We start from the raw sequence: 12,462 nt of genomic DNA on the forward strand, positions 1-12,462 counted from the left end.
CTATTTCAGTCAGGTTGGTCTATCACCATCCTAATATACTAAATTCAATCAATCCCCACATTTTGATGATACCGACTTTCTAAAGGGGAAACATTTAAGGCTGTTCACAGGATTACCCAAATCCTATGTATTCATCCAAATGAAGTTGTCTCTTTTAGGTCCTCTTCTACTCTTGGCTTCCTTCTGCTCTAAAGTTCTATAAAACTCACTATCTATTCCATCCATTGTGCTAGGTTCATATTCCACCTTGAAATTTAACCAAATTCTTTCACGTTTCTATTTCATGTGCATGTCTTACATCAAATACTAAGCATCTGCTGAAGGTTCCTGAAGCAATTTCTAGTTTCATTTGTTTCTTAAACTATTAATTTGATTATAACAATCACTAATTAATTGAACCCACAAGAGTTTATAAATTTCCTTTGCATATAAGGATGCCCGTTCCATTTTAAGGGCCAAATAGGACTATCTTCTTGTATTACCATGTAATCTTAAGATTCTACTTTTGCATATGAATAAGTTAAATATTTGGGAGTAGACGACACAATTTTCTTGTTTTATTATTTTTTATTTCTAAACTTATTCGTTAAAGAGTTGTGGCCTATTACTTCAAAATAAGATGCCAATAAATTAATTCATGAATACTAAAGAAAATTAAAGATGCTAATGGACTCTTGTGTGAAATAGTTTAGAATTCACTTAATAAATTTTTAGACTTAAATCTCTATCTGGAAAATCTGAACATATCAAAGAGACTACAGCTGGGTCCTTCAAACGCTGTAGCACTAACACCTAAAAAGAAAAAACGACAACAACAACAACAAAAAAAAACAAAAAAACCTAGGAGAACACTCTTTAATGATAAAGCCTATCCAAGTACTAAAGACAATTAGAGTAGGCAGGTGACCTGTACAAAGTATTAGTGATAACACAACATTCAGCTTCCTAAGAGTTAAAATGTGCTGCTTACATGAAGGGAGATGATACTGAGCTAAGAAGTCGTGGTATAGAGAAGCAGAGAGACCAATCTACTTCATATTATTTACAGAATAGAGAATATTCTCAGCTAACATGCTGGAAAAAAAATTGTTCCAAAAAGGTAGAATTACAATCAATGCCAAGATTTACAAATTCCATCATGTTTAAATATAAGGACAAAAATAAACATTTCTTATTTTTAAAAAACCCACAAATTTCCCAAAGTATAGCTTATCTGTTAGCACTTATCAGTCTGACTATTCTTTAAAGGCCTTAAAACATGAATTTGGGATAAAAACAAATAAAAGTGCCCAAGTTTTAAGAAGCCATATGTTACCTTAGGATGTTATCTATATATTTTTTAGACCAATCAATGTTTTTTAAGAGGTGTAGATACTGGTAACTTTTCTCTTTAAATAAATGTTTATATTTCTCACCAACAACACTAGCCTGTGGCACATAGCATGTTTAATAAAAACACATTGCTATTAAAGAAAGAAAAGTATACTGAAACAGAAAAAAACAAACAAAAAAACCCTCCAGTTTCAACAGAAAAACTTACATCCTGAGATTCTTTTCCCATTATCTTTTAGGACAACCACAGAACTATTTCAACCTGTACCCTTAATCCAGCAGATACATCTTAATAAAAGAACTCTAATTGCTAAGTACTGAAATAAAACCTTACTTACAATAATTTCCTAGTTATCTACAACTTTCTTCTTGTAGCAATTGTCAACTTCTTAAGATGACTTGTTTTTATAAGCTCCTCAGTGTCATTATATCCCAACAATACAATTGTTACTTGTACAATGTATTACTTCACACATAATTAATAATATAAAACATCATTTCACTAAAGAAAAATACACATTCAATATAGTCAAGTTCTAGTTTTAAAAAGAAGCACTCGATGACTTTTCTTCTGAATTCATAAGAAGACCAGTCCTTAAAGACTTCTGGAGTCTAGCTATGTTGGCATCTAATGCTGCAAGGCCATTTCTGAAGTCTTGTTCATCACGAGAAGTGAACGTTGAAAATGAAGAGATGCTCCAGTCAGATATCAAGTCAGAAGTGAAAACACTACCGTCACAGACAGTATTGCCTTTCACTTGAAGGCTGTTGCTAAGACAACATGATGGGCCATGACATGCAGTTTGTTCCTCTGGCTCCTTGGTGGCAGCAGGGATCTTATCAATTGCTTCCTTTATTTTATTGAGGAGCTGTGTGTCCTTTATATCAGATACTCTGTAAAGTTTTTCAGGTGCATCTTCTGTTTCCTTAGTTGAAGAGGAACAGACTACAGGTGTACACAGTTTATTTTCTTTTCCAGAGGCAGCAAGTCCACTGTTGCTAACTAGCTGTGTTGTAGCTGCTCTTATCTGTGGCTGAGGGGACAGTCTCTTAGAAAGTGATGATTTCTTTTCAGAAGTGCTTCTAGCAAAAGGAATGTAAATTGTATTATCCAAATTATGCTCATCTTCTATTAAAGCCATAGTTTCACTCCCTTCATCAGAATCTTGTTTTGAAAGGGCAGAAATAACTCCAGGTGCAGATACTTCCTCCATGCCCCTAGTGTTACTATTTTGAGGGCTTCTGGAGGACAGAACACTTTCATAGGGTTTGTCTGGCTCTATGGTTTCCTCATTTTTAATTGTAGACAGTGGCTCTGAATGTGTAAAACTGTAATTTGTTTCTAACTTATTTAGATAACTCATTATGGAAGTGTGAGCAGGAGCTGGGTCATGTTGAAGTTGTTTATCATGAATGTTCAAGAGTGATTTGGTAAGATTATTCCCAGGCTTGCAGCGAGCACTGTCCACACTAAGATCGGAGAGAAGCTTTGCCATGCTAGTCTGTAAAGTTCTGTTAAGAAGAATTTAGAACACTAATTATTATTATTTTTACCTGTTTCTTTAATTCACTTATCTATATACCTCCATCTTTAAAAAAGGGATTTGAGAGAAATGTCTGGTTCTCAATATGAAAACAAGCGACTAGAAGCACAAACATCACAGAATGTGCTTTGGCAAGAGCATACAATTAAAATAACAATGATAAAATATGTTGGTCTGTATCAAATCTATCACTATGTGTAAAAATAGAGGCTCAGAATTTTTTTTTAAGGTATGGCGATATTTTATTCTTTTCTTTTGTTTTATTGAGATGGAGTCTCATTCTGTCACCCAGGCTGGAGTGCAGTGACATGATCTCAGCTCATTGTAACTTCTACCTCCTAGGTTCAAGTGATCCTCTCACCTCAGCCTCCCGAGTAGCTGGGATTACATGTGCGCATCACCACACCTGGCTAATTTTTGTATTTTTAGCAGAGACAGGGTTTCACGATGTTGCCCAGGTTGGTCTTGAACTCCTGGCCTCAAGTGATCTGCCCACCTGAGCCTCCCAAAGTGCTGGGATTACAGGCTTGAGCCACCACGCCCAGCCAAGATGGTTTATTCTTGAGCAGCACTACAAATTGAGCCCTAGAGTAAAAAACTGGCCTAACAAAGGTAGGCTAAGATACAAAGGGAAACACACTATTCATTTGTTATGAATTCTGTTAGAAATTATTTCCCTCCATTATATATGTTTGTATGTGGGGGGGGGCACAATACTAGAAAAAAATGATAGTTAGAGATAATTATCTGGCATAACAGGTATAAGCAACAGTTAGGTACTGGAAAGGTGTATAAGGAAAACCACACAAGGTTTGAAGTTAGAAATGGAATGAAACCCCAGTGCCATCATTAGCTGTATCTTGGGCAAGTTTTTAACCTTTCTGAATCTCAAGTCCCTCACCTGTAAAACGATGGTATTTCTGAACTACAATGAAGATTAAATAAGATAAAATAATAAGGTATAAAGGTAAAGTACTTAGTGTGGTTTCAGTCTAAGTGGGTGTTTGTTTGATGGCAACCTTTGTTAGTAGTCCTATTAAAGCCTTTTTTTTTTTTTTTTGGAGACAGAGTCTTGCTCTGTCACCCAGGCTGGAGTGCAGTGGCGTGATCTCGGCTCACTGCAAGCTCCACCTCCTGGGTTCATGCCCTTCTCCTGCCTCAGCCTCCCAAGTATCTGGGACTACAGGCACCCGCCACAACTCCCGGCTAATTTTTTGGCATTTTTTAGTAGAGACGGGGTTTCACCATGTTAGCCAGGATGGTCTCGATCTCCTGACCTTGTCATCTGCCCTCCTCGGCCTCCCAAAGTGCTGGGATTACAGGCATGAGCCACCCAGCCTAAAGCTATTTTATACTAAGAGTTTAGTCTATTTAAATTGAATCATATATGGTCTCAAAAATTAGTGAAGGCTGGGCACAGTTAAAAGGAACAGTTTCACCTCTTTCCAAGCCAGTTAAGTATCACACAGGAGGAGTCCCCTGGGCCTACAGTTTCTACCGCAGAAAAAGAAAGCTGGAGGTGAACACTCAACTGACCCGACACTCCGGGATGCTTCTCAGGAAGCCCACTTCTGCATTACCCCACGTGTTCCTACAGGGCTAGACCATCTGGGGTTAGCAGAAAACAAAGAAGGGGGATGGGGCTCATAGCGGCTATAGCACAGATCTTGGCAATGACTCTGCATTCCTGCCAATGGAAGCACCAGACCAGAGAGACCAGTCAAAAGCACTGCTTTGCAGAAAGCACAGTTGACAGGTTTGGCAGGGCCAAGTCCCTCCCACTATCATACCCAAGCCTTCCCCAACCCTTAAGCAGAGTCTCAATTCTCTGCTTAAAGTTTTCCTAGGCCAGGAGGCAAGTATGCGGTGGCACCTAAGTGTAGAAGAGAGCATCTGGTCCCATAAGAACTAAGAGGGCAAATGGTAACCCCACCCAGCCTCAGTACTCTGCTTATGGCTTCCCCAGACCCAGAGGCAAGTGCACATTAGCATAAATCTGTGGAGGTCCGCATCTGGCCCTGCCAGACTCTAGTGACCCTCCCTAACTTCACAGCTGTACATATAGTTTCCTGACGCCAGGAGGCAAACCTGCATCCCTGCGTATCTGCAGAACACAGTAACTGGCCCTGCTCAATCTTAGCAGTTAAGCAGTGACTCCACTCTGATTTGGAGTCCAGCCTGAGGTTCTGCCCAGGCCCAGGCAGGGAGGCAAACCTGTGACTGCATACCATGGAGTAATCTCTGGCCCTGCCTGTCACGAGTGGCTGGGCAGCAAACCCAGCACCATTGAAGCCCAGCCTGCAACCCTACCCAATTAGATTCTAAACAGCAGTAGCACTCAGCCAGGGAATATAGCCTGTAACCCTGCCCAAGCGAAGATGATTGCAGAGCCCAGCCGGCAGCTCCACCTGACCTTGGAACCCAGTCAGTGGCCTCACTGGTTGATGGAGCACAGCCATTGGTTTCACAAGGCCATGGAGCACAGCCAATAGCTCCACTGACCTCGAAGCACAGGTAGCAGCCCAGCTAGAGCACCCAACAGCAAGGTCTGCCTGCCTATGGTCACTACCAGATGGCCAATCCAGAATCGCAGGCTAGACTAAATAGTGAAGGTCTATCCCCTTCACCTCAGGTGAAAGGGGGGTAGGGCAGAACACTTGCAAAAGCTGGAAGAGGTGGCCACTTCTTCAAGTGCACAGACACCAATGCAAGGATACAAGGATTATGAAGAATCAGAAAAATGACACCACTAAAAGAAAGTAATAAAGCACCAATAATGGACTCTAAAGAAATGAGACCTATGAAATCAGAGACAAAGAACTGAGAATAGTCCTCTCTTTAAAATGTTCAGGGAACTACAAGACAATACAGATAAAAAATTAAATGAAATTTGGAAAACAATTAGCAAACAAAACAGTAAGTTTGACAAAGAAATAGAAACAAATTTTTAAAATCAAATAGATATCTTAGAGATAAAAAAATACAGTATTTAAACTGAAAAATTCAATAAAATACTTCAATAGTATACTTGATCTAGCAGAGGAATTAGTGAGCCTGAAAAGAGGACATTTAAAATTATCCAGTCAGAAGAGGAAATAAAGAATGAAAAAGAATGAACAATGCCTACAGGTATTATGAGACACCACCTGAGAAACAGCAGTGCCTGAAGGAGAAGAGAGAGAAAAATGGCCAGAAAACATATTTAGGAAAATAATGGCTGAAAATTCTCCAAATCTAGGGAAAGACACCAACATTCAGGTACAGGAAGCTCAGAGGTCTCCAATCCAATTTAACCTAAAGAGAAGTTCACCAAGACACGCCATAACCGAACCGTTAAAATTCAAAGATAACTGTTAAAATTCAAAGCAGCAAGAGATAATAAACATCACACACTAGGGAGCCCCAATATGGCTAACAGCGGACTTCTCAACAAAAATAACCTGTCAGCCAAGAATACTTTATCCAGCAAAACTGCCCTTCAGAAATGAGGGAGAAATAAAAACTTTCCCAGACAAATGCTAAGGGAGTTCATCATCAGTAGGCCTATCTTATAAGAATTGCTAAAACACGTTCTTTAAGCTGAAGTAAAAGGTCACTAATTAATACCATAAAACACATGCAATTATAAAACTCAATGGTATAAGTAATACATAATCATATTCGGAATACTCTAGTACCTTAATGGTGGTATGTAAAGCAATTTTATCTCTAATATGAGGGTTAAAAGACAAAACTATTAAAAACAACTATAGTTACAGGATATAAATTAGAAAAAGACATAAATTTTGAAACCAAAATCATAAAATGTGGAAGAGGGGAGTAAAAGTGTAGTTTTTGTATGTGATTAATGTTATTATCAGCTTAAAATAGCCTAAGTATAAGATGTTTTATGTAAACCTCAGGGTAACCACAAAGCAAAAACCTACAGAATTTGCACAAAACATGAAAAGGATTCGAAGCATACCATCACAGAAAACCATCAAACCACAAAGGAAGGCAACAGAGGGAGAAAGAAAGGATCTACAAAACAATTACAAAATAAATTACAAAATAGCAGTAGCAAGTCCTTGCCTATCAGCAATTACCTTGAATGTAAATAGAGTAAATTCTCTAATCAAAAGACAGAGTGGGTGAATGAATCAAAAACTGTATGCTGCTTACATAAGGCTCACTCTAAGGTAAAGCACACACATAGACTGAAAGTAAAGAGATGGAAAAATATATTCCACAGGAAAGGAAGCTAAGAAAGCAGGGGTAGCTATACTCATATCAGACAACAGACTTTAAGTAAAAAACTGTAAAAAGAAGCAAAGAAGATCACTATATAATGATAAAGGAGTCAATCTGCAATTGTATGAATATATGCACCCAATATTGGAGCAACGAAATAATAAAGCGACTATTAAATGATCTGAAGGGACAGACAGACTGAGTGAGGGATTTCATTACCCGGCTCTCAACATTGTACAGATCATTTAGATATAAAATCAATAAGGAAAACATTTAGATACAATTCTAACATTTAGATATAAAATCAATAAGGAAAATCAATGAGGAAACATCTCGAATTATACTTTAGACCAGGGGTGTCCAAACTTTTGTCTTCCCTGGGCCACACTGGAAGAAGAATTGTCTTGGGCCACACATAAAATACATTAACACTAACAACAGCTGATGAGCTTAAAATTTTGTCAAAAAAAAAAAAAATCTCATAATGTTTTAAGAAAGTTTATGAATTTGTGTTGAGCCACATTCAAACCCATCCTAGGCTGCATGCGGCTCAGGAGCCATGAGTTGGACAAGCTTGGTTTAGACCAAATAGATCTCATAGACATAACAGAACATTCTATCCTACAGCAACAGAGTACACGTTCTTCTCTCGCACACACAGAACATTCTTCAGGATAGATTATGTTAGACCACAAAATAAGTCTTAACAAATTTAAGGAGACTGGAATCATATCAAGTATCTTCTGATTCCAATGGCATGAAACTAGGTATCAATAAACAAGAGAAATTTTGGAAAATTCACAAACGTGGAAATTAAGAAACGTGCTGCTGAACAACCAATGAGACAAAGAAGAAATTAAAAGGATAATTAAATAATACCTTGAGACAAACAAAAATGAAAACAAAATATGACAACATTTATGGGATGCAGCAAAAGCAATTCTAAGAGGGAAATTTATAGCAATAAATGTATCAAAAAAGAAAGCTCTCAAATAATCTAATATTACACCTTAAGGAACTAGAAAAAGAAGAACAAATTAAGCCCAAAATTAGCAGAAGGAAGAAATCAACAAAGATCAGAGCAAGAAATAAATGAAATAGAGACTAGAAAAACAATAGGAAAAAATCAGCAAAACTGAGTTTGTTTTTTGGGGGAAATAAAATTGACAAACCGTTAGTTAGACTAAGAAAAGGAGAGAGAAGACTCAAACGAATCAGAAATAAAAGGAGATATTACAACTGATAACACAGCAATGCAAAGAGATAACACAGCAATGCAAAGAATCATAAGTTACTATGAGCAATTATACACCAACGAATTAGATAACCCAGAAGAAACGGATAAATTTCTATACAGACACAAGTTACCAAACTTGAATCATGAAGAAATAGAAAGTCTGAGCAGATCAATAAAGAGTAAGGATATTAAATGTTCTTAATAAAGTCTCCCACCAAAGAAAAGCCCAGGACAAGATGGCTTCATAGCTTAATTCTAACCAACATTTAAAGAACATTTAAAGAAGGATTGAGAATTCCAATCCTTCTCAAACTCTTCCAAACATTCAAAGTGGAGGGAATTTTTCCAAACTTGTTTTACATAGAAAACACTGAACAAGGCCAAGAACAAGGCCATTATGACTCTGATAACAAAGCCAGAAAAGAACACTACAAGAAAAGAAAACTACAGGATGAACACAGATAAAAAAAACCCTCAATAAAATACTAGCAAACCAAATTCAACAACACATTAAAAGAATTATTCACCATGATTAAAGGGAATTAATAAATGAGATGCAAGGATGGTTCAACATATAAAACCAATGAATATGGTATACCACATTAATAGAATGAAGAATATAAAACTATATGATCATCGCAAAAGATGCAGAAAATGCACTTGATAAATGTCAACACTCTTTCATGAAAAAACTCTCAAAAGATTTTGTATAGAAGGAATGTACCTTAACACAACAAAGGCCATATATATGACAAATCCATAGTTAACATCATACTCAATGTTGAAAAGTTGAAAGTTTTTCCTCTAAGATCTAAGAATAAGGTAAGAAGGCCCACTCTCACCACTTATTTTCAACATAGTGCTGGAAATCTTACCCAGAGTAATTAGGCAAGAGAAAAAAAATAGAAGATAATAAGAAAGGAAGAAATGAAATTGTCTCTGTTTGCTGACACGATTTTATACACAGAAAATACTAAACACCAAAAAACTGGTTTGCTGATAAACTCAGTAAAGTTGTAGGATACAAAATCAATATAAAAAATCAGTAACATTTCTATACACTCACAACAAACTACCCAAAAGAAATTAAGAAAAACAAGCAACAAAAAACAAAGTAAAATACTTCAGTGAAAATTTAACCAAGGAGGTAAACTATACATATATATATATATATATATAAAATTAGTATTTACTAAATATTATTAGTATATACTAAAAACTATGAAACACTGATAAAAGAAATTCAAGAAAACACAAATAACTGGAAAGATATCCTGTGCTCATGATTGGAAGAAATAATATTGTTGGAATATTCATGCTACCCAAAATGACCTACAAATTCAACATAATTCCTATCAAAATTCCAGTGTCACTTTTCATAGAAATAGAATAAACCATCCTAAAATTCATATAGAATCATTTAAAAACAACCCGAAAAGCCAAATAAATCTTAAGTAAAAAGAACAAAGCTGGGGGCACCACATTCCCTGATTTCAAAATATATTAAAGGAATTGAAATCAAAACGGCATGAACTGGCATAAAAACAGACACGCTGATCAATGGAACAGGACAGAAATAAATCCATGTATTTACGGCCAATTGATTTTTGATAAAGGTGACAAGAAAACAAAATGGGGAAAAGTCTCTTCAACAAATAGTGATGGGAAAACTGGAGATCCACATACAGAAGAATGGAATTGGATTGTTATTTCACAATGCATACAAAAATATACTCAAAATGGATTAAAGATTTAAATACAAGACCTGAAACTGTAAAACTACTAGAAAAAAACATGAGGGAAAAGCTCCATGACACTGGTCCAGGCAATAATTTTTTAGATGTGACCTTGAAAGCACAGGTATCACAAACAAAAATAGACAAATGAAATCGTATCAAACTAAAAGGCTTTTGCACAGCAAGAGGAACAATCTAACAGAGTGAAGAGACAAGCCATGGTGTGGAAGAAATATTTACAAAACATACTTGATAAGGGGTTAATATTCAAAATATATAAGGAACTCACACAACTCAATAGCAAAAAAACATATAATTAAAAAATGGGCAAAGGACCTGAGCAGACATTTCTCCATTTAAATGGCCAATATGATTAAGAAAAAATGCTCAACATTAGGGAAATGCAAATTAAAACCGCAATGAGATATCATCTCACACCAGTCAGAATGGCTATTACAAAAAAGATGAAAGCTAACAAGTGCTGATGAAGATGTGGAGAAAAGGAAACCCTTGTATACTGTTGGTAGGAATGTAAATTAGTATAGACACAATGGTAAACAGTATGGAAGCTCCTCAAAAATGTATAAACAGAATTACCATATGATTCAGCAATCCCATGTGTAGGTACATATCCACATGTATATGTACACATGTATGTATACATATATAATATGTATATATAATACATACACACACACACACACAAAACCATCTATACACACACACCCAGAGTATAGGCATTGTAGCATTACTCACAACAGCCAAGATATGGAATCAACCTAAGTGTCCTTCAATGAATGAATGAATATTTCTTTATAGAAAACGTGGCATATAAACATACTGGAATACTACTCGGCCTTAAAAAAAAGAAAAGAAAAGAAAAGAAAAAACGGGAAAGTCTGTCATTTGCAACATGAGTGAACCTGGAGAACATCCATATGCTAAGTGAAATAAGCCAGGAACAGAAAGACAAATACTGCATGACCTCACTTATATATGGAGTACAAAAAAGTTGAACTCACAAAAGCAGAGAGTAGAATAGTGGTTATCAGAGACTGGGATTGTGGTGGATGGTAGGGTATGGGAAATGGGGAGATGTTAGTCAAAGGGTACAAAGTTTCAGTTACATAGAAGGAATAAGTTTGTGGGTTCTACTGAACAGTAGGGTGACTATACTTTTTTTTTCTTTTAGACGGAGTTTTGTTCTGTTGCCCAGGCTGGAGCACAGTGGTGCAATCTCAGTTCACCGCAACCTCTGCCTCCCAGGTTCAAGTCATACTCCTGCCTCAGCCTTCCAAGTAGCTGGGATTACAGGCGCCTGCTACCATGCCTGGCTAATTTTTGTATTTTTAGTAGAGACACCATGGCTTGTCTCTTCATTCTGTTAGATTGTTCCCCTTGCTGTGCAAAAGGTTTTTAGTTTGACACGATTTCATTTGTCTATTTTTGTTTGTGATACCTGTGCTTTCAAGGTCATATCTAAAAAATTTAGTATTTACCATGTTGGCCAGGCTGGTCTCGAACTCCTGACCTCAGGTGATCTGCTTGCCTTGGCCTCCCAAAGTGTGGGGATTACAGGCGTGAGCCACCATGCCCAGCCTAGGGTGACTATACTTAATAATAATCCAACATTGCTAAAACAAAAGTAAATTCCAAATGTCTCACTCCAAAATACAGTAAGTGACATGATGGACATGTTGTTAGCTTGATTTAGTTATTTCATCTTGTTTACATATACCAAAACATCACTGTACCCCATAAATATAATTAAAATATTGTCAATTATATTAATTTTAAAAGAAGCTAATGAGTTGTTACTAAAACACAAAAATATGCTGGGGAAACATACCTTTAAAGGAATGCTGTAATGAATAATGACCCACAAATTAATTTAATCAGACTGCATACTGACTTTTTATTTTTGTTTATTTTCAGTAAAGGAATATTTATATTGAGGTTTCTTTCCAGTTTTTTTTAAAAAAAATTATTGTTGCTATAGATAAAATCAGAGATGAAGAAAGGAAGGAAGGGACAATGACATTTAAAAAGGCTTAATTTCTGGAAATTAATAGCAATTACTAATCTTCTGATGTATAAACAGAATATGACTCACCACTATCTCTGAAATTAAAACTCTCTGTAAGTAAAGAGATATGAAAATGTTAAAATTTTAAAGGAAGGAATATGAGCACCTAAACAGTGACAAGTGGATCTATTGGTATTTCTATTATACATAATTCAGCTAAATACACTGATTTTTAATACTTAGAAAATTGGCACCCTTTCATAACAAATGTAGGGTCCTTTTTTTTTTTTTTTTTTTTTTTTTTTTGAGACGGACTCTCGCCGCTCTGCCGCCGGGGCTGGAGTACAGTGGCCGGAT

General features: G+C 36.3%; 1 protein-coding gene across 4 annotated transcripts in view; it reads right to left on the reverse strand.

Moving 5' to 3' along the window:
• Nucleotides 1–555: 555 nt before the first annotated feature.
• CCDC14 (coiled-coil domain containing 14) overlaps nucleotides 556–12,462 on the reverse strand; it is a 48,434-nt gene continuing 36,527 nt past the window's right edge. For 2 of the 4 annotated variants that reach the window (XM_023214924.3, XM_023214930.2), the window contains one exon: nucleotides 842–2,844. In XM_023214924.3, coding sequence (XP_023070692.2) covers nucleotides 1,875–2,844 — 970 coding nt within the window. In that variant the 3' untranslated portion in view covers nucleotides 842–1,874. Of the gene's footprint in view, nucleotides 2,845–12,462 lie in introns of all 4 variants that reach the window. The other 2 variants (XM_023214917.3, XM_023214938.3) reach the window with 2 other exon arrangements.

This window comes from Piliocolobus tephrosceles, chromosome 2 (assembly GCF_002776525.5).
Source record: "Piliocolobus tephrosceles isolate RC106 chromosome 2, ASM277652v3, whole genome shotgun sequence".
Lineage (NCBI taxonomy): Eukaryota > Metazoa > Chordata > Mammalia > Primates > Cercopithecidae > Piliocolobus > Piliocolobus tephrosceles.